General features: G+C 46.7%; 1 protein-coding gene across 2 annotated transcripts in view; it reads right to left on the bottom strand.

The window, feature by feature from the left end:
- ggt5b (gamma-glutamyltransferase 5b) overlaps nucleotides 1-11525 on the bottom strand; it is a 30373-nt gene extending 18848 nt beyond the window's left edge. Inside the window, exon 1 of one of the 2 annotated variants that reach the window (XM_089126145.1) lies at nucleotides 11294-11525. In XM_089126145.1, the coding sequence (XP_088982271.1) occupies nucleotides 11294-11454 (161 nt within the window). In that variant the 5' untranslated portion in view covers nucleotides 11455-11525. The remainder of the gene's footprint in view (nucleotides 1-11293) is intronic. The other variant, XM_039664365.2, reaches the window with a different exon arrangement.
- Between the last annotated feature and the right edge of the window lie 11727 nt (nucleotides 11526-23252).

Here is a 23252-nt window from a genome sequence, read left to right as displayed (position 1 = left end):
TCCAAAGTGCTTTACAGACGGTCAAGAGAAAAAAAAATAAAAGGAAAAAACAGTAATAATAACAGTAAAAAAAATTAATGGAGAAAACTATTAATAGTAATAAACTAATAATAAAAGAACATGGTAAGTGATATGATTTTAACCATCAATCACATAATGATGCATCACTTATATTCACGATAATGAATAGTCCTTGAAAGCATATTATCAGATTGTCATGGTATGTGCATGAAGTCAACAATTCTGTCAAGATGAAAACTATTCAGTTAAATTTGAGGGTGGACATTAAAGATTAGATCGGAGTTACAGTGTAAAGCTGTAATGTTATCCAGCTGCTATTACAACACAAAAGTCGAGAAAGGGAATTTTCTTTTTAATATTTCGGTAACACTTTACAATAAGGTTCGTTAGTTAACATTAGTAAACTACATTAGTTAATATGAACTAATAATGAATAGCACATATACAGCATTTGTTAATCTTTGTTAATGTTATTTTCAACATTTACTAATACTTGATTAAAATCTTGTTAACATTAGTTAATGCACCGTGAACAAACAATGAACAGCTGTATTTTCATGAACTAACATTAACAAAGATGAACAAATGCAGTAACAAATGTATTGCTCATGGTTAGTGCATGTTAGTAAATACATTAACTAATGTTAACTAATGAACCTTATTGTAAAGTGTTAACAATATTTCAAATTTCCCGCCTAGACCGCAAAGAGAACAAATAGAGATCAAATTTCAAGTGCTCGCTCCAAGCCTGTTATGGTCTGAACAAGCAGTGCCTTGTTGTTTGTTCACAATGAGACACAAACCCCCTCTTCAGAAAGTACACGATGTCACAGTACTTTTTTCTTTATCTTTATCTTTTCTTTATCTTTTTTTCATCAATGTTGACAATTCTTTTTTATACTACAGTAAATTTATATGCTGTGGTAATCTTTAAAAAGGTAACTAAAGTAATGCATAAGAGATGGAAAGAGGCAGAGAACCATACATTAGTTAAGGTTGTTTCTATTTGTTACGATATTGATATATGAACTGATGTTGTCAAGTAAGCTTCATGCTTTCCCCGTTGCGAGCGTGCACTCCCCCAAGCCCCCAGCAGGCCCCACAACCACCAAAGCCTGCGGGTCCAGCTCGCCTTCGCCCCCGTCTTTCGAATATCTATAGATATTGTGTTTAAAGGTGCTCAACCTCTTGTAGATCTGTTTCTGTCAAGAAGAGATGCTTAAATATTTATGAAGGATATATCTTTATATATCTTCATATCTGCTGATTTTCTCCTTGATTCTTTTAACTCTAAAGTTAAACGTACGGTATGCGATTTTTGGCCACCAGGGGTCACTCGTTTGAAATAATAACAAAAGACGTACTTTGATGACGTCGGGAAAGAGCGTGGGCTCACGGGAGTTGTTGTCGCTGTCAATGACAACCAGCTCAGCTCATGACATGGACATCATCGTTTCACAAACTATACGGATATACGGCATCTCTCTGTAGATTTAGCTTGTCAAGAAGCTTTAAATGCAACCCCAATGTTTACCTGTGTCATGCTTCTCCTGTCCCAAACCCTTCTCGGGTCATATTTTTCAGGTATGTTTGAGCTTTAGCTAATGAGCTGGCTGTAGCAGCAGAACGTGCAGGCAAAGCGTAATCGTGGTCCATAACTATTATACAGACGAATATAAATATGAATATTACGCTACTTCAATGAATGACCTATTTTAGAACATTTTTCATATATAGAGCGCACCGGATTATAAAGCACACAAGATACTGCAGTCAAACGTTTGACTGGGTTTGCGTTATTCATTCACTATGTGCTAAAGGCTAAAGGGAATGTAGAGAGTGCGCGGCGCCGGAGGTGAGGCGTTTATTTAGTAAGCATGAGAGAGCTGAAGCTGGCACGTACATTCGCAGCCTGACTCATAATGAGTATTCAATGTGCGCGGCTCGCTAACAGCAACAGTTGGCTGTTTTGAATGAGACGACACGGTTACTGTGAACGGGGAGCGCTTTATGCGCGAGCAGCACCGGGGACAGTGTGTCTGTTAAGAGTGAGCGCTCGTGAGCGGGCACGTGATTTACACACATAAAAATACGTACTACTTTTTTTTCTTCGTCATTTTCTTTGCTTTATTGGCGGTAGTCCAGTGTTCCCCTTTGTGTTTGGCGGTTTCGCCGGGTTCCGCAAGGAAGTTAGAGAAAATAGAGGAGTCAAAGGTTATATGACGCCATAGACGGGCGACGAAACGGAAATAAAGAAACGTCCCGTGTCTTCGAATTAAACTATACATTTCTCCGTATTTGAAATTTGGTGGAAACTGTCGGGATAATGTAAGTACATATCTAACAGAAATATATAACATAGATACAGTTATTTTTGCTATTTTGAATGCAGAAAAAATACATATTGTGGCTTTAAGTGTAATTGATGATATTGCTCCTGGGAAAGGAACAAGTGGTAGACAAAAAACACCTTGGAGAAACTCAACAGCTGTGGAAAATATGAAAAGACAATGCAGAAGAGCAGAACGCATGTGGTGGAAGACAAAAGTTGTAGTCCATTATAACATCTACAAAGAGAGCATCCATGATTTAAATATTGAACTAGGCAAAGCTACACAGACTTTCTTCTCGAATATTGTAAACAGTAACTTAAACCAGTGATTCCCAACCTTTTTTTTTGTCTGTGACCCCCTTTTTCCCAAGAAAATATTTTAGGGCCCCCCTACACATTTAATGATATTATCGCTCTTGTAAGCTTGCAGCAAGGATACAAAATATGGTTTTTGTTTCAAACAAACGGTATGTTTATGCACAAATAATAGCCTATAATTTTGAAAATACAATGACTAAAACATCAGTAGGCCCTTTGTAATTTAACAACGTAAGCCTAGGAGAAGCCTATTAATTGGCCCTATCTGAAATGCAAAAATAAAAATATTCACACTGGTGTTTAGGTTAAAAAAAAGAATATCTGCTATTAAATGACTGTTATCTGGGGCCTCAATACTTGCATGTTATCTGTGAGGCTTTATCAATGTGAGGCTTTATTTTTACGCTTTTGGCGCAATAGCGAGCGATAATAAACTCGCATTTATTAACAGAATAATGCGTCTTTCGGAAAGAACAGTGTAGCCGGAACTACTTCTCTCTGTGTACGTCTATGACGAGTCACGCAGGTACTGTACTCCGCAGTGGCAGCGATCCGAACCAGTGTAAAATAGTCCCAATGTAAACAGTTATTATAGGTGTACCATAGTGGTTCAGGATAAGACAAAAACACGGATTGGAAAATGGAATCATGATGAACTCACTCATTATATATATTTTGTACATTTTGAACAGAAAAAAGTTAAGGACTTTTTTTTAATGCTCATTGCTCAAACCTTCAAAATATGCCACGACCCCCCACAGAGCTTGCTGAGGCCCCCTTGTGGGGAACCGATGACTTAAACAACATGCACAACGTCTCGGTTACGTATGTAACCCTCGTTCCCTGAGAGGGAACGGAGACGTTACGTCAGAAGTGACGGAGATTGGGGGTTTCGCATAGAAAGCCAATCCTCTTCGAGTATTTAAACACGAGCCAATGGCATGCAATGCCTTGGGGCTGCGGAAATTTGCATAGCGTACTCCGCCCTACTCCGTGAGTATAAAAGGAGGAAGTGAACGCAACCGCAGTATGTCTTCGCTGAGGAGCCAAGACTGAACTCGGCATCTACCCAGCGATACAGCAGAAGTGGCAGGGAGACGTAACGTCTCCGTTCCCTCTCAGGGAACGAGGGTTACATACGTAACCGAGACGTTCCCTTTCGTAGTCACTTCGAGTTACGTCAGAAGTGACGGAGATTGGGGGTCTGTGCCATCACGCCAACTTCAGGCTGTCTTCCAGTGCCCTGCGAAAGTCTAAACCCCCGAGCCTTACCTGTTTTCCTTAGGGGATCCGACTTAGACACAGGATTACCAAGGTACACTGGGAAACATATCCCGAAGGGGACATGCTACCAGCTGCCTACCGAAGGGAGGACTTACGAATACACATATGGCCACATAGGAACACATATGGAATCACTGGAGCACCAACCGCAGGTGGCTACTAATTTCAGCTCCAGGGGTGGCAGATGGCTTGCCAAGGGAAGACACATGCTCAGAGAGGCTTACAGTGGATAATACACATGAGACGGTTACCAAGGGGGAACCGTACGCATGGAGGCACCTAGCCAGCATCCAGAGCCACAGCAGTGGTGCCCGCATCGTCGGTGCTGGAGGACTCAAGGCTTCAATGGAAGAACTGAGGAAATATCGCACTTATCCAGTCCGGGGAGTGGAGTGGCGAGCAAGCGAAGACACCTGAGCGGATCCAGAACTGGCCGAAACGAGTACGTGAGAGGATACCGGCTCAATTCGCAGATTATGGCGAAGGTGTTGGGTGTCGCCCAGCCTGCAGCTCTGCAGATGTCTGTTAGCGAGGCGCCGTGCGCTAAAGCCCAAGAGGAGGCCACACTCCGAGTGGAATGGGCCGTCACACCAAGGGGGCACGGAAGGCCTTGCTGCTGGTAAGACAAAGCAATGGCATCCACAATCCAGTGGGACAGCCGTTGCCTTGAGAGAGCCCTTCCCTTCTGGCTCCCTCCATGACAGACAAAGAGCTGGTCTGAGGTCCTGAAACACTGCGTTCTGTCGACATAGGTGCGGAGAGCACGTACCGGACAGAGCAGTGCCAAGGCTGGGTCTGCCTCCTCCGGGGGCAGCGCTTGCAGGTTCACCACCTGGTCCCGGAAGGGAGTGGTGGGAACCTTGGGCACATATCCAGGCCGGGGTCTCAGGATCACGTGAGAGTAAGCCGGCCCGAACTCCAGGCACGCTTCGTCAACGGAGAATGCGTGCAGGTCCCCCACCCTCTTGATGGAGGCCAATGCAACCAGGAGTGCTGTCTTCAAGGACAGAAACTTTAACTCTACCGATTGCAAAGGCTCAACGGGATGCCTCTGCAGAGCACTTAAAACTACCGAGAGGTCCCAAGAGGGTACGAGGGGAGGACAAGGCGGATGCAGCCTCCTCGCTCCCCTCAGGAACCTGATGACCAGGTCGTGCTTCCCTAAGGACTTACCTTCCACTGCTTCATGAGAAGCGGCAATGGCCGCGACGTAAACCTTAAGGGTGGAGGGCGACAGCCTGCGCTCCAACCCTTCTTGCAGGAAGGAAAGCACGACACGGATCGAACATCTCCGGGGGTCTTCTCCGCGAGAAGAGCACCAATTGACGAAGAGGTTCCACTTCAACGCATAAAGGTGTCTCGTGGACGACGCTCTTGCGGAAGTGATGGTTGCCGCCACCGCAGGTGGCAGCGAACTCAAACCTGCCTCGTGCCGTCCAGGAGCCACACGTGCAGCCTCCAAGATCGGGACGAGGGTGCCACAGAGTGCCCCGTCTCTGAGAGAGTATCTTGTCTCAGAGGAATAGGCCAAGGAGGTGCTGTCACGAGGAGCAAGAGATCGGAGAACCACGTCTTGGTGGGCCAGTAGGGGCTACCAGCAAGACCTGCTCCTCGTCCTCCTTGATCTTGCACAACACCCGTGCAAGGAGGCTCACTGGGGGAAACGCATACTTGCGTGGGCCCCGTGGCCAGCTGTGCGCCAGCGCATCCGAGCCGAGAGTGCCGCGGGTCAGAGAATAAAACTGGGCGCAGTGGGACGAGTCCCGAGAGGCGAACAGGTCTATCTGTGCCTCCCCGAACTCGTCCCAATCAGCTGGACCGACTGGGGATGGAGTCGCCATTCGCCGGAGAGGGGACGGACCCGGGACAGCTCGTCGGCTGCCCAGTTCCGGTCTCCAGGAATGTAAACTGCACGAAGGGACCTCAGGTGCTTCTGACTCCATATCAAGAGGTGGCGGGCGAGCTGCGACAACTGGCGTGAGCGTAGACCCCCCTGGTGGTTGATGTACGCTACTGCCGTAGTGTTGTCTGAGCGGACAAGCACATGCTGGCCCTTGAGCAACGCTCGGAAGCGGTGCAGGGCGAGCCGTACTACCAACAGCTCGAGGCAATTGATGTGCATGAGGCGCTGGGCTCCTGTCCAGGAACCGGCGGCTGCATGCCCATTGCACATGGCACCCCAACCCGTGGTAGATGCATCCGTGGAGACGACGAGATGTCTGGAAACTCGCTGAATAGGGACACCTGTCCGTAAAAAGCTGAGGTTCGACCACGGGAAGAAGGTTCGCCGGCATGCCGGAGTCACTGGGACTCGGAGCGAGCCGCGATGCCATGCCCACCTCGGGACTCGATCGCGAAGCCACAGCTGAAGCGGTCTCATATGAAGCAAACCGAGCGGCGTTGCCGCGGCCGCGGATGCCATATGCCCCAGGAGCCTCTGAAAAAGTTTCAGTGGAACCGCACTCTTGCCCTCGAACTGACGAAGGCAAGCCAGCAGTGAGTGCGCGCGCTCGTTCGTGAGCTGCGCGGACATGGCGACCGAGTCTATCTCCATGCCGAGAAAAGAGATCCTCTGCACGGGGCAAAGTTGCTCTTTTCCCGGTTGACCCGAAGGCCCAAACGGGCTAGGTGCCGGAGCACCAAGTCTCTGTGTTCGCAAAGCTGAGCTCGAGAGTGTGCTAGTAACAGCCAGTCGTCGAGGTAATTCAGGATGCGAACCCCGTGTTCGCGAAGGGGAACAAGGGCTGCCTCGACGATCTTCGTAAAGACGCGAGGGGACAGAGCTAACCCGAATGGGAGAACGGCGTACTGATATGCCTGGCCCTCGAAGGCAAACCGAAGAAACGGTCTGTGTCGAGGTAAGATGGACACATGGAAGTACGCGTCCTTCAGGTCGATCGCTGCAAACCAATCCTGATACCGAACACATTCGAAAATGCGTTTGGCCGTGAGCATCTTGAACGGTAGTCGATGGAGAGAACGGTTCAAAATGCGCAGGTCCAGGATCGGTCGTAACCCACCGGTCTTCTTGGGGACAATGAAGTAGGGGCTGTAAAACCCGGACTCCACCTCGGCTGGAGGGACCGTCTCGATTGCACCCTTCGCCAGCAGGGTCGCAATCTCCGCTCTCAGGATTGGGGCATTGCCACCAACTATCGTGGAGCGAACTCCCCTGAAGCGGGGAGGAGACCGTGCGAACTGAATCGCGTAGCCGAATCTGATCATTCTGATGACCCAGCGGGATATCCCGGGAAGCACTAGCCAGGCTTCCAGGAAGTGAGCCAACGGGGTCATGTGAACCACAGACGTCCCCCCGGAGGGGCAGCGTGGCGGGTCGACTGGCACGCGTGCAGGGATGACCCAGCTCGGATGCGTCGAAGCCCGCTCCCCGACGGAAGGGACCAGGGAAAGCGGAGCGTTCCACGGGGGTCCGTTCCGCCGGGGGTCTGGCGACAGAGGGGGAAGGGATTGGCGTAGCCCGGGGACGACACTCGCACCCTTCCGCACCCTCAGAGACAGAGAGGAATGTGTGGGCTGACGCACTGGAACGTCGAGCACACTCATTCCAGACTGTGGGCTCAGTGATGATGTCAAGTCCTTCTTAACCAACTCAGGGCGCTGCCCACCCGTGGGCGAGCAGCGGGAACTGAAAACGAAAGATTTTCCCCCCGGCCCTCCACCGGGGGCAGGAGGGGGCCTGCTCCCGCCTCCTGGGGAAAAACTCAACTCCATCACTGAGCAGCCCGTATCAGGATCATCGCTTACCTGGCGTTTAGCGGGGTGTGCGGCCTGAGGGGGCTGTGACGCCTGCCGGCGGCCTCCTCCACGCCGTGGCCCGGATGAAGGCTGCTGCTGGGGCGGGGCGGGAGGCAGGGGAGCCGCGGGGGGGCGTCCTCGGCGGCGAGCAGCGGGAGGCATCTGTGCCGACGACTGGGTGGAGGCAGCAGCTGGTCGTCGGGGCAGAACAAGTTTGATTGCCTCTGTCTGCTCCTGGGCAGTGGAGACTGCTGGGCAAGAGTTCTCGACTGCACCGCCAAAAAAGGCCAACCTGGGAGAGAAGGGCGTCGAGCAGACGAATCCGCTCAGCGCTCCGAGTGTCTGCCAGGTTGACGCTCCTGGACCACACTAGTGGCCATCACCTGACCAACGGCGCGAGCGGCCACTTTCGTTGCCCTTTTGGAGAGCAAGGTCAGTGGCGGACCGCAAATCTTCGAATGCCGTTGGATCAGTCCCGCCCTCGAGCATATCTCTGAGCATCTGCGCTTGCACAGTGCTCATCGCATGCAAAGCGGAGGCCGCCCGTCCCGCCGCTCTATAGGAACGCGCCGCCATGGCAGACGAGAACCTACAGGCTTTGGATGGGTGCCTAGGAGGACCACGGAGGAGGCGCTCTGTGGACACAGCTGTATCGCAACAGAACGCTCCAGCGGGGGCATCCCAGTGCACCCACGGGCGGCCCCCCCATCGAGGGGGGAAAGGCGGGGGAGAGATCGCGCTCTCGAGTGGACAGAGGAGTCCCCCAAGAGCGCTATAACTCCGCATGCAGCTCGGGGAAAAAAAGGCAATGGAGTTGGCCGTGGCCTCGCGGCGGCAGCTTTGTCCAAAAACCAATTATCCCTCCGTGAGAGATCGGGGGAGAATGGAGGATGCCACTCTAACCCAATACTCCCAGCGGCTTGAGACAGCATGCCGTCAGCTCGGGATCCGACACGGGCAGCGCTGGCTCTCCCGAAGGGGGCAGTGCAGCCGCATCCTCATCTCCCGAGGACTGTAGCCCGCCTAGTGATGCTGCGATCGACATCACATCATCATCTGGAGCGCTGCTCGAAGCAGCCGGTACCACTGAAGAGGCAGCCGACTGAATCGAACTAACGCTCGCTGGCTCACGCACTGAGGCGGGAGGTGTGGCCCGAGAAATCGTCGGGGCTTTATGCCACACCGTCACCGTTAATTCGCCGGGTCCCCGGTCGACGGGCCCCCTTTCGTGAAGGAAGCCGATCGAGTAAGGGGGACCGGGGCTCTCACTCTAGTGAGATTTTTTTTTTTTTTTTTATATATAAAAATATATATTTTATATATAAAATATATATATATATACATATCTTTTTATATATATACACATATATATATTTTTTAACCTCAGTGTGGAGATGGTCATGTCCCCATAGCAGGAACATGAGTCATCCACGAACGCTGCTGCTGCATGCTGAATGCCCAGGCATACAGAGCAGCGATCGCGACCATCAGATGACGACAGAAATCGACCGCATCCAGAAGAACACGGGCGAACCGTCTTTAAAAAGACGTGCCGCGTGTAGCTCTTTTACAGAGAGGAGGAAATTCACTCTTTCAGCGCTGAGGCGACCAGGGAGAAGCGCAAAGTCTGGCAGACCACTGCACAGATCGCAGGCAATGCAGAAACTCGCTGGGTACCGCCGTCACACCAACACTGAAGAGGACGCTCGTCTCGAAGAGTCTTGTAATAGCTTTCAGGAGTGAAGAGGTTCTCTTGGCTCCGAAGCGAAAACATACTGCGGTTGCGTTCACTTCCTCCTTTTATACTCACAGAGTAGGGCGGAGTACGCTATGCAAATTTCCGCAGCCCCAAGGCATTGCATGCCATTGGCTCGTGTTTAAATACTCGAAGAGGATTGGCTTTCTATGCGAAACCCCCAATCTCCGTCACTTCTGACGTAACTCGAAGTGACTACGAAAGGGAACATCCCATTTTCATCCGGTTTTCTGTGATAGTCCTAAAATGGTTCAGGTCATACTTAGAAGGGAGAGGTTATTATGTGAGTATTGGAGACCATAAGTCTGAGTGGACATCAATGACTTGCGGAGTCCCTCGGCTCAATTCTTGCACCACTCCTATTCAATCTGTATATTCTCTCAATGAGCAAATTAAATAAAAATAGTATAATTAAAATTCTACATATATTTTATCTGACTCATGAGCCATTGGAAATATTTGCAAATCAAGAGAAAAAACTTGGCAAGGTCCAAATGAGCCAGCAAAAGTTTTTTTTTTTTTTTTTCTTGAGCCCTGGGGTTGTATACAGAATAGTTTTCACTAAGACATTGTGTCAAAGACTCTTGTCTTGCCTTATGTAATCTCTAATCTGCATAATAATCATGGCAGACACAGAAAAAACCTGTCCCCTTTGTTTGATGCAGGCAAGTGAGACAAACTATAGCTATGCAATTATCTTTACTTCTTTCACAGTCAGATGTTTTGTTTGACAGAATTCGAGTTCAAAGCATCACATGCCATTAATCCAAAAGAAGACAAATGCCTCCTCAATCCAGGATGTGCCTGGCAACTGTAACTAACTCCTCTCTGAGTCCTTTTAGAGCAGGCTAAAGCGTGACCCCAGATGAAATACCAAAGTCAAGTTCTTTGAAATGCAGTTATAAAAGACTTCACACATCGAAACAAGGAAACACAATGTACGTTTGGCACAAAATGCAGGAAACGTGGACGAAGGACAGAATATCTGTCAGTATAGGGCTTTGTGAAGCTGGTTGATCTGGTTTCAACTGGCAGGAGTTTGATCTGTTAGTCAGTTTGATGAGTGCTGCAGAAAAAAAAGGAAGATCTTGGACATGCTTTCTTACATCATCACTCAGGGTTTCAGGGGGGGGGGGGGGGGCAGAAATATTTCAAACGCAGCATCTGAGGTTAATTGCCAAAATCGTATGCACACAATTGTTGTCTGGACAGATCCATTCTAATTCAAATGTATCCATTCTAATTCAAATGTAGAATAATGTTGGTAATTTTTTTTCAATTATACACACACACACACACAACTTAATGTCACTGTAAGTATAAATATATATACGAGCATATAAGAGTTATAGCCCTAAAGTTATCTGTGCATTAAGATGCAGATGTTAGAGCAGTCAGTGCAATATATATATATATATATACACACACACACACACAGAAGATATGCTCTAGTTGTGAAGGAGGTAAATGGTATTGATTGTAATTGTATAAGATTATAAAAATGTATGGTCCAAGTATCCAAACTCAAGTGTGTGTCCAACCTCTTGTAGACTTGCAAGGTTGGATTATCTAATCTCTTAAACTGATTATCTCTCTTGCATTGTTCATTGTGGATCACGGTTTAAAAAACTTGCAGCTTGGTTTACTATATCAACACTCTTTAGAACAAAGGGAAAGGTGCTAACAGCATATTATAGCTTAACTCTCCACTAATTGACTTGCACTGGAGCTGTACTGTATTTAACGAGTCAATTATGTATGAATAAAATAGTTTTAATGCTGAAAGGTTCGGGTCTTTAATTATCATAAGCATCAAAACGTCTTACCTTCCGATATCGGAGCACATGAGAGAGTCCGCAGCAACAGCAGCGTTTGTGAAGGCGCATCTCTGTTTGGTTGCTAAAATTATGCAAATGCAGATAATTGCAACAGAGCACAGTAAAGCCAGTACGCACAGGCAGCAGCGTCTCGACTGAGATTTGCCCATGATTTGATCAGCGTGTGATCAGCAGCAGGTAGAATATAATGAAGCGCTCGCGCTGCTCACTCACTTTACTTTTACTGCTGGGGGCGGAGAAGAGTCTCGCGACTTTACAAATCAGAAGGCTGTTAGAAGTTTAGGCAAGGCAAGGCAAGGCAAGTTTATTTATATAGCACATTTCATACACAATGGCAATTCAAAGTGCTTTACATAGGAGAAATTAAAATAATCAAAAGAAATCAGAATCAGTTTAGAATAAAAAATAAGAAATAATGAAAAATAAAAATTATGATAAAAATAAAATACAGTAAATTAAAACCATTTAGAATAAAATGAAGTACAGTAAGTCGGACGAACAGTGGCACAGTGCTCATTCAATAAATGCACAGCTAAACAGATGTGTTTTGAGTCTGGATTTGAACCTGATTTCTTCTGGAAGCTGGTTCCAGCTGCGGCTGGCATAATAGCTAAAAGCAGACTCTCCATGCTTAGAGTGAACCCTCTGTATTTCTAGCTGATGTGATCCTAATGATCTGAGCGATCTATTGGGTTTATATTCAGTTAGCAATATATTGAGGTCCTAACCCATTAAATGATTTACATACCAGTAATAATACTTTAAAATCAATCCTAAATGTAACTGGCAGCCAGTGTAAAGACCTGAGGACTGGTCAAGTCACATTTATTTATGTAGCGCTTTTCACAATTCAGATTGTCTCAAAGCAGCTTCACAGTGATAACATGAAAGTAGTACAACACAGATCAATAATATTGTTAAATATTAAATATTAAGTAACCCCGCCTAAGCAAGCCAAAAGCAAGGCGACAGTGGCAAGGAACCAAAACTCCATCAGATTGGATGGAGAAAAAACCTTGGGAGAACCCAGGCTCAGTTGGGGGCCAGTTCTCCTCTGGCTTACATTCATATAAATATTAAATATAAATATTGTTTATGTATAAAACGGCGCCATAACATATCGCAGGCGTTGAGTCGTCGCTTTACTGGCGTTGGTCTTCTTATCACAGGCGTTGGGGCATCCGAAATCCCTGTGAGAGGCTGGATACAAATCTGGACCTGACGAACGCCATTTTTCTCGGCACAAGCGTCCTGAGATAACAGCAGAAAGGCAGATAGGAAATAATTAGCATAGCTGATGTTCATAATGATTTCCATTATACGGGAGTCGGTGTTAGAAAACCACTATCTCACAAACTCTCCGTAACCTGAACTAGTCTCCGCAACCCAACCATACGCGCCGACCCGTTTGTCTAAAAGGCTGTTGAGCCCCACTGGTGCGTTAAGTAGTTTCAGTGGCAAACGGTTCCGTATGGCATAACAGAGGACTAAAAGGTAAGCATTATGTGAATGCTTGACTAAAGAGATGCGTATTTAATCTAGTTTTAAACTGTGTCAGCGAGTCAGAGCCTCGGACTGTATCGGGAAGGCTATTGCAGAGTTTTGGAGCTAAATGCGAGAACACCCTCCCTCCTTTAGTGGACTTCGATATCCTAGGAATAACCAGAAACCTTGAATTTAGTGATCTTAAAAGGAACGCGGTGGATTGTAGGGCGAAAGAAGGTCCGTTAAGTACATAGGTGCTAAACCATTTAGGGCTTTATAGGTCAGTAGTAGTACTTTGTAGTTGATACGGAACTTAATAGGTAACCAGTGTAGAGATGATAAAATCGGAGTTATATGATCATATTTCCTTGACCTAGTAAGAACTCTAGCAGCTGCATTTTGTACTAACTGTAGCTTGTTTATTGAGGATGCAGGACAACCGGCTAATAAAGCATTACAGTAATCTAGTCTCGAGGTCATGAATGCGTGAACTAATATTTCTGCATCAGAGATAGATAGCATGTTACGTAGCTTAGCAATGTTTCTAAGGTGGAAAAAGGCTGTTCTTGTAACATATGAAATATGATTTTCGAAAGACAAGTTGCGGTCTAGTATAACACCCAGGTCTTTTACTGTAGTGGATAAAGTAACAGGACATCCGTCTATATTAAAGTTGTATTGTAAGAGGTTTTGTGTGTAGTTTTTTGGACCAATAAGTAATACCTCCGTTTTATCTGAATTTAATAGCAGGAAATTACGCGTCATCCAGCATTTTTTATCTTTGAGACACTCTGTCATTTTAGGTGAGTTAGTGTTTTCATCTGGTCGTGATGAAATATATAATTGAGTGTCGTCAGCGTAACAGTGGAAATTAATTCCATGTTTTCTTATAATATTACCAAGAGGCAGCATGTATATTGAGAATAGCAGAGGGCCTAAAACTGATCCTTGTGGTACTCCATAGTCTACTGACGTTATCTTTGATTTCCCATTTAAAATGATAACGGTCCGATAAGTACGATCTAAACCAGCTTAATGCCTGTCCCAGGACACCAGTGTAGTTTTGTAGTCGATCCAAGAGTATTTTATGATCTATAGTGTTGAACGCAGTGCTAAGATCAAGTAGAACTAGTATTGAGATACAGCCTTGGTCAGAAGCTAAAAGTAAATCATTTGTAATTTTAACTAGCGCAGTTTCTGTACTATGATGCGGTCTGAATCCTGACTGGAATTTTTCATAGATATCATTTTCTTGCAAAAAAGAGCACAATTGAGCGGACACTACTTTTTATAGTATTTTGGACATAAATGGAAGATTTGAAATGGGTCTGTAAATTGCCAAGTTATTTGGATCTAATTGCGGTTTCTTAATGAGCGGTTTTATTACTGCCAGCTTGAATAGACTGGTGTGATGTGTTCATATTTTCTGGTCCTGCTCAGAATCCTGGCAGCAGCGTTCTGTATGAGCTGCAACTGTCTTATGGTATTTTTGGGAAGGCCAGGAGGCCAGGCTTCTGAACCATTTTAGGACCATCCCAGAAAGCCCCACCCAGTTTCACAGCCTGTCAAGAAGTATGTTGTGATCGACAGTGTCAAATGCAGCACTGAGGTCGAGTAGTACCAACACGGATAATTTGCCTGTATCAGTATTTAAGCGAATATCGTTTATTATCTTTATGAGCGCTGTCTCCGTGCTGTGATGCGATCGGAAACCAGATTGAAATTTGTCAAAATATCCATTTGAGCTTAAAAATTTGTTCAGCTGATTGAAGACAACCTTTTCAATGATCTTGCCTATGAAAGGAAGATTTGAGATCGGTCTATAGTTACTTAAGATGGTCTTATCCATATTGCTCTTTTTCAGGAGGGGCTTGACAACTGCAGTTTTCAGGGAGTTCGGAAAACTCCCAGAGCGAAGTGAGGCATTTACCACTTCTAGGAGATCAGCTTCTAAACAGTTTAACACACTTTTGAAAAAAGATGTGGGAAGTGTGTCAAGGGCACAGTTTGATGTTTTAAGGTGCTGTACGGTTTCTACCAAAATTGTGCCATCAATTTCTTCGAAATCAGACATAGTAACTGGTTGTGGTCTGATCTGCCTGACCCCAGAGCAACTCAAGCATGTGCTGATCACCTTTCTGATGTTATTGATTTTCTCAGAGAAGAAAGAAGCAAATTCACTGCATTTCCTTTCTGAGAGCATTTCTATAGGAATCTGGCTTGGGGGGTTTGTCAGACTGACAAACCCCCCAAGCCAGATTCCCATAGAAATGGGAATACAGTAGCAAAAAGAGTGCGTGTGTTGTTTATATTGCTGTTTATAATAGAAGAAAATCTGTCTTGCTTTGCCTAGTTCCCCATTGAAAGCATGGATGCTGTCTTTGTAGATGTTATAATGGACTACAAGTTTTGTCTTCCGCCACATGCCTTCTGCTCTTCTGCATTGTCTTTTCATATTTTGCACTGCTGTTGAGTTTCTCAAGGTGCTTTTTGTCTGCTACTATTCTTCCTGACTTTCACAGGAGCAATATCATCAATTACACTCTTAACTTTTGAGTTAAAAGAATCAAGGAGAAAATCAACAGAGTCAGCAGATATGCTTGCTTTTAAAGATATAGCCTTCATAAATAGCACACCAGTGTTTTCATTTAAGCATCTCTTCTTGACAGACACAGCTTCAACGGCAGGAGAGATTAATATATCAAAGAAAATACAGAAATGATCAGACAGTGCTACATCCTTAATAACAATCGATGAGATGTTTACAGTTTTTCTCGATTGTTTACACACATTTTCTGAAAGAATGCCTCATATTCTCAGAACTCTACACACAAATCTAAAAACACACACACAATTGGCAAAACCCCTCAATTCTCCTGCAAAATGAAACTTTACATTCAAAACAATGTTATTTCTTCCCAAAATGGTATTTTGTTTTCAAATGACACACACAAACCATCATATGAATAGACATTTATAAGAACCAGTTGAACACTGATGTGCTCAATGTAAAACACTATGATCAATGGAAAACACTTCTTCTCCATTCATCATAATGAATTGGCCCTTTTTTGTTCAGTGTTACACTTACTGCAGACATTACATACATAAGTGTGTTGTAAAATATTTGAGAATATTGTTTTTTATACACAGAACACACAAATACATGGTAACAAATATATTTTATTTTTCCCACAAAATCAATGGGAGATAGATCCCACATTTTGTACACCCCAACCAACACAAACTTACAGTGGTCTACATACAAAACAACAGAATTTTTTATGCTGTTACAGTAAAAAAAGATATAAAAAATATCTATGCTGCATCCTCTCTTTGGTTTTGGTATTTTATGCTAAAGCTCTCATCGCTAATTGTAAAACTGTGTGAAATGTGTTTGCCCATGTGACGAGTCAGTGTGAATATTTGAATGGCAGTGTGTTCCTCATGAAAACAAGAGATTTTCTGCATGAAAATTGTGCCAAATGCAGAGAATTGTGTGTAGTGTTTTGAAAAACGTGTGTTTTAGAACTGCAATTTGAGTGTAAAGCAGGAATTGTGCTTGTAGTTCAGTAGAATTGGTTCAGGGAGTTGGTGAATGAGTTACGTGTTGTGGTCATTGTGTCTCAAGTACCAGAAAATGTGTGTAAACAATCAAGAAAAACTGTAAATTGAGCACATCAGTGTTCAACTGGTTCTTATAAATGTCTATTCATATGATGGTTTGTCATTGAAAATGTGTCATTTGAAAACAAAATACCATTTTGAGAAGAAATAACATTGTTTTGAATGCAAAGTTTCATTTTGCAGGAGAATTGAGGGGTTTTGCCAATTGTGTGAGTGTTTTTAGATTTGTGTGTAGAGTTCTGAGAATATGAGGCATTCTTTCAGAAAATGTGTGTAAACAATCGAGAAAAACTGTAAAACAATACCCAGATATTCGAAAGTAATTCCCAAATGATATTTGCTTACAATGATAAACATCTTTAAAAAGAACAGCTAAGCCCCCGCCTCTCTTACCCGCTCTGCATACACTCATATAAGTAAAATTTGGAGGGGATGTTTCGTTTAGGACCGTTGCACTACAGCTGTCTTCTAGCCAAGTTTCAGTTAGAAACCTGAAATCCAGGTTGTATGTGGTTATTAAGTCATTGACTAGAAGTGATTTATTTTTAATGGAGCGGATGTTTAAAAGTGCTAACTTTATAGTCTTACTTTTTGTCCCCACAGCAGTAATGGGCACCAGATTAGATGGGTTTGCTGTACGGCTGTTGAAGACCTTAGATTTTCTATCATGTAAATGAACAGCAATAGAGAAAGATTCAGGCACACTGGGTTCCCGCTTGTTCTGTAAACATTTGATAAAGTTATTGTTTTCATAGCGAGGACCCGAAGTATTTCACTTAGAACTGGTATCAGTTGTTTTTGGTTCACCTCCAGCCGATGGGGGAGGGTATGGGCCCTGGCGCTGTGGCATAGGCCGAAGAACTCTCGGAGGAGGAGGAGGGGGAGGGTGAGCTGGGCCCGAAAGCTTTGGTGGTTGTGGGGCCTGCCGTTTTTTGGTTGGTATCTGGGGGCTTGCAGCAAAAGAGTGTGATAGTTTGGTTCCAGCAGACACCAGTTGTTCCATTTTCTCTGAGAAGCACAGAGGTGGAGATGCTGGAGAGACGGATAACGTGTCAGGTGAGATGGGCTGTTGCTCTGGTGTTATTGGAGGGTGTAAAATGCTGTCCTGGTTTCCCTCGCTGTTTTCCAGAAAGTCGTCCTTGGGTGCTGAATCTGGGAGCAGTTCTGATATGTCATAGTCTGACTGTGGTGAGCTCTGTGGGCAGGGCTCTGCTGAGATTGTATCCATGAGCAGAGGTTGTTGTGGCTGAGTGGTGTTATCATTGTCCTTGTTGTCACGGTGGACAGTTCCTCTGTTTCCTTTTAGTCTCTCGTGTTTATGTTGTTGTATGAATGCACGTGTGTGAGGGGCGTGTCTGTGTGGCATTACCTGATCCACTCCAGCTGTTCATCATTAATCATCACCAGCTGCAGTCGATCACCACCACGCTATATATACTCACTACTATTCTCTCATCTTTGTCAGATCGTTGTTTGGTGTTGGTGTGTCCTTGTCCTGGTTCCTGTGTTCCTGATCGTCTCGTCCTCCGTGATGTGTCGATCGTGCTTTGAGTATTGTTCATCGTGTCCTGTGGAATTCGCCGTCTGTCTTCACATCATCTGGTTGACCATCGAAGTCCCTGCGTCACCGTGTTTCTGGCTTACTGCATTGGACTGAGTTATAATAAATCACTGTTCACTCGCAATTGCTTCCTGTGATATATTGCACCATGACAGAACGATCTGACCGTCAAATGGGAGCAGCGAGTGCATCAGCCACATCCATCGAGGAGTTCGTACATCACAGCATTCAGAGAATGAATTCTCAGGAGAAGGAGATCGGCGACACGGGTCGCGCAGTTCAAGCCTTGGTGACGCAGGTGTCCGAGCTCACCCAGCAGATCCAGCGCCTACGTGTTCCCGCTGCGCCTCCCACACCTGCCGTTCCTCTCGCACCATCGGGAAGCCCCTCCCAGTCGGAACCCCGATTGCCGGTACCAGAAGCCTATTCGGGTGAGCCTTCATATTGCAGAGCATTCCTAACCCGGTGTTCTATGCATTTTGCCTTGCAGCCACGCACTTTTTACAATGAACAAACCAAGGTTGCGTTTGTGCTGACATTATTGACTGGGAGAGCGACACTCTGGGGAACGGCGGTGTGGGAGAACCAGAACCCATGCTGTTCCTCGTTCCAGGACCTGTCGGACGAAATGAAAAAAGTGTTTGACAGGTCAGTATCAGGAAGAGAGGCGGCCAGAACGTTGACGGAACTTCGCCAAGGAAGACGCCCAGTATCAGAGTTCTCAATCGAGTTCAGGACCCTGGCGGCGGAGTGTGGCTGGAACGAGGAGGCGCAGTGGGACATGTTTCTGCATGGGCTGGCTGACCACGTCCAGAAGGAGATCTATGCCCTGGATCTCCCCACTAGTCTCAACGGCCTGATTGATCTTGCCTTACGGGTGGACGCTCGACTGTCCAGAGTCGAGCGCAGAACAACTTCCACCCGTACGTTCGGAGAGTTGGACGTCCAGCGATCCAGCGGCAGGGACGTGGTCAGTCCCGTCGACGATCACGAGCCTATGCAGGTGGGTCGAGCTCGGCTTTCCCGGGAGGAGAGGGAGAGGCGGAGGTCCCAGGGCCTTTGCCTGTATTGCGGAGGGACTGGTCACTATGCTTACAACTGCCCGGTAAAAGGCTAAGCCCGATAGTAAACGTGAGGCTACTATCGGGTGGGATCTCCGCCAAGAAGACCTCATCAGCAACATCTACATCCACCCTCCTCTCGGTAAGACTGAGATGGTCAACAAACCAACACGACTGTCTTGCACTACTGGACTCCGGGGCGGAAGGTAATTTTATGGATTTTAATTTTGCACGCACTTTTCAAATTCCCCTCCGTTCCCTCGATCACCGGATTTCTGTTCACGCATTAAATGGCCAAGAACTCCCCACCATCTCACACAGCACCGAAGAAATCACTCTCATCACCTCTGGCAACCACACCGAGACAATTTCTTTTCTTATTTTGGACTCACCCCTGGCACCCGTTGTTCTTGGACATCCTTGGCTTATCAAACACAACCCCCGTGTGGACTGGATTCATAAAGCTGTGCTGGAGTGGAATAAGGAATGTCATAAGTATTGTCTTGTGTCTGCTTGTTCGTCTGTACCTGTTTCTGTGTTACAGGAGGAGGCGGGGGATTTGTCTAACGTGCCTGCGGAGTATCTGGACCTGAAGGAAGTGTTCAGTAAGTCTCGTGCTGCTTCTCTCCCTCCGCATCGTCCCTATGACTGTGCGATAGATTTACTGCCAGGTAAGTCTCCGCCTAAAGGCAAGTTATATTCACTTTCGATTCCTGAAAGAGAAGCTATGGAGAAATATATTTCTGATTCTCTAGCAGCCAAGTTCATTCGCCCTTCCTCTTCTCCAGCGGGGGCGGGGTTCTTTTTTGTGGGGAAAAAGGATGGATCGCTGCGACCTTGCATTGATTACCGAGAGTTGAATAACATCATGGTAAAGAATACTTATCCTTTGACGTTGATGTCTTCAGCCTTCGAGAGGTTGCAGGGAGCATCCATCTTCACGAAATTGGACTTGCGTAACGCATATAATTTGGTTCGCATTAGGGAGGGTGATGAATGGAAAACTGCTTTTAACACCCCTAGGGGGCACTTTGAATATTTGGTCATGCCGTTCGGATTGTCCAACTCCCCAGCAGTTTTCCAGGCACTGGTCAATGACGTGCTGCGAGACATGATCGACCAGTTCATATATGTCTACCTGGATGACATATTGATTTTTTCCTCGTCTCTCCAGGAACATGTGCAGCACGTCCGTCGAGTGCTTCAGAGGCTGTTAGAGAATGGGCTTTTTGTCAAGGCGGAGAAATGCGATTTTCATGCACAGTCTGTTCCCTTTCTAGGATACATCGTGTCGTCCGAGGGGATGCGCCCAAGTCCAGATTCACGCAAGGCCCTGTTGAGGTTTCTGGGGTTCGCCAATTTTTACCGGCGTTTCATTCGCAATTACAGCCAACTAGTCGCGCCTCTGACTGCCTTGACCTCCCCCCGAACTGCGTTCAGGTGGTCCGACTCAGCCGAGGCTGTGTTCGCTAAACTAAAGAGCCGCTTCGTTTCAGCTCCCATCCTGATAACCCCTGATTCTTCACGTCAGTTCGTGGTGGAGGTCGATGCGTCAGAGGTGGGAGTAGGAGCGGTGTTATCCCAGCGTTCACCTGTGGACGACAAGATGCATCCTTGCGCGTTTTTTTCACATCGTTTATCCCCAGCCGAACGCAATTATGACATTGGTAACAGAGAGTTGTTGGCAGTCAAGTTGGCGTTGGAAGAGTGGCGTCACTGGTTAGAAGGGTCGGGGGTACCTTTTATCGTCTGGACCGATCACAAGAACCTTGAATATATCAGAACTGCTAAAAGATTAAACTCCAGGCAGGCACGGTGGGCACTTTTTTTCGGTCGTTTTGATTTCACTCTCTCCTACCGTCCGGGTTCCAAAAACATCAAACCGGACTCATTATCTCGCATATTTGATTTTTCCGAACGCCCGTCTACTCCCGAGTGTATTTTACCCGAAACCATATTTGTTTCAACACTCACATGGGAGATCGAAACGAAGGTCAAGAGAGCCTTAGAAGGGGCAACGCCTCCGCCCGGTTGCCCACCGAACCGTTTATTTGTGCCGGAGGGTTTACGGTCTGACGTTATCCAGTGGGGTCACAGTTCCAACGTAGCTTGTCATCCAGGTGTTACTCGCACTGGTTTTTCAGTCAAGCAACGGTTTTGGTGGCCACGTATGGCTCGCGACATTCACGATTTTGTTTTGGCTTGCTCAGTTTGTGCAATTGGTAAGTCTTCCAATCGAACCTTTTATCGTTGATGATATCGTCACGAGACTTACTGAACACTTCCTTCAGGTCCAGATACTCCGCAGGCACGTTAGACAAATCCCCCGCCTCCTCCTGTAACACAGAAACAGGTACAGACGAACAAGCAGACACAAGACAAGACTTATGACATTCCTTATTCCACTCCAGCACAGCTTTATGAATCCAGTCCACACGGGGGTTGTGTTTGATAAGCCAAGGATGTCCAAGAACAACGGGTGCCAGGGGTGAGTCCAAAATAAGAAAAGAAATTGTCTCGGTGTGGTTGCCAGAGGTGATGAGAGTGATTTCTTCGGTGCTGTGTGAGATGGTGGGGAGTTCTTGGCCATTTAATGCGTGAACAGAAATCTGGTGATCGAGGGAACGGAGGGGAATTTGAAAAGTGTGTGCAAAATTAAAATCCATAAAATTACCTTCCGCCCCGGAGTCCAGTAGTGCAAGACAGTCGTGTTGGTTTGTTGACCATCTCAGTCTTACCGAGAGGAGGGTGGATGTAGATGTTGCTGATGAGGTCTTCTTGGCGGAGATCCCACCCGATAGTAGCCTCACGTTTACTATCGGGCTTAGCCTTTTACCGGGCAGTTGTAAGCATAGTGACCAGTCCCTCCGCAATACAGGCAAAGGCCCTGGGACCTCCGCCTCTCCCTCTCCTCCCGGGAAAGCCGAGCTCGACCCACCTGCATAGGCTCGTGATCGTCGACGGGACTGACCACGTCCCTGCCGCTGGATCGCTGGACGTCCAACTCTCCGAACGTACGGGTGGAAGTTGTTCTGCGCTCGACTCTGGACAGTCGAGCGTCCACCCGTAAGGCAAGATCAATCAGGCCGTTGAGACTAGTGGGGAGATCCAGGGCATAGATCTCCTTCTGGACGTGGTCAGCCAGCCCATGCAGGAACATGTCCCACTGCGCCTCCTCGTTCCAGCCACACTCCGCCGCCAGGGTCCTGAACTCGATTGAGAACTCTGATACTGGGCGTCTTCCTTGGCGAAGTTCCGTCAACGTTCTGGCCGCCTCTCTTCCTGATACTGACCTGTCAAACACTTTTTTCATTTCGTCCGACAGGTCCTGGAACGAGGCACAGCATGGGTTCTGGTTCTCCCACACCGCCGTTCCCCAGAGTGTCGCTCTCCCAGTCAATAATGTCAGCACAAACGCAACCTTGGTTTGTTCATTGTAAAAAGTGCGTGGCTGCAAGGCAAAATGCATAGAACACCGGGTTAGGAATGCTCTGCAATATGAAGGCTCACCCGAATAGGCTTCTGGTACCGGCAATCGGGGTTCCGACTGGGAGGGGCTTCCCGATGGTGCGAGAGGAACGGCAGGTGTGGGAGGCGCAGCGGGAACACGTAGGCGCTGGATCTGCTGGGTGAGCTCGGACACCTGCGTCACCAAGGCTTGAACTGCGCGACCCGTGTCGCCGATCTCCTTCTCCTGAGAATTCATTCTCTGAATGCTGTGATGTACGAACTCCTCGATGGATGTGGCTGATGCACTCGCTGCTCCCATTTGACGGTCAGATCGTTCTGTCATGGTGCAATATATCACAGGAAGCAATTGCGAGTGAACAGTGATTTATTATAACTCAGTCCAATGCATTAAGCCAGAAACACGGTGACGCAGGGACTTCGATGGTCAACCAGATGATGTGAAGACAGACGGCGAATTCCACAGGACACGATGAACAATACTCAAAGCACGATCGACACTTCACGGAGGACGAGACGATCAGGAACACAGGAACCAGGAACCAGGACAAGGACAAGTCTTCCAATCGAACCTTTTATCGAACCTTTTATGACACTTGTGTGATGTGTCAGCAATATGTCCATTCAGGTGCTGAAGTGAAGTCCTGTGGTCATTCATACTGTATCCAGGTGTGTGTGCGCAATTCAGGTTGAATGGATTGGCACACACAGCAGAGGGATGATGGAGGGAGAAGTAGATATTGTC

This window comes from Pimephales promelas, chromosome 23, assembly GCF_988280905.1.
Source record: "Pimephales promelas chromosome 23, fPimPro1.hap1.1, whole genome shotgun sequence".
NCBI lineage: Eukaryota > Metazoa > Chordata > Actinopteri > Cypriniformes > Leuciscidae > Pimephales > Pimephales promelas.
Note: the sequence above shows the minus strand (reverse complement) of the source record. Positions and strands in the feature narration are given on the sequence as shown.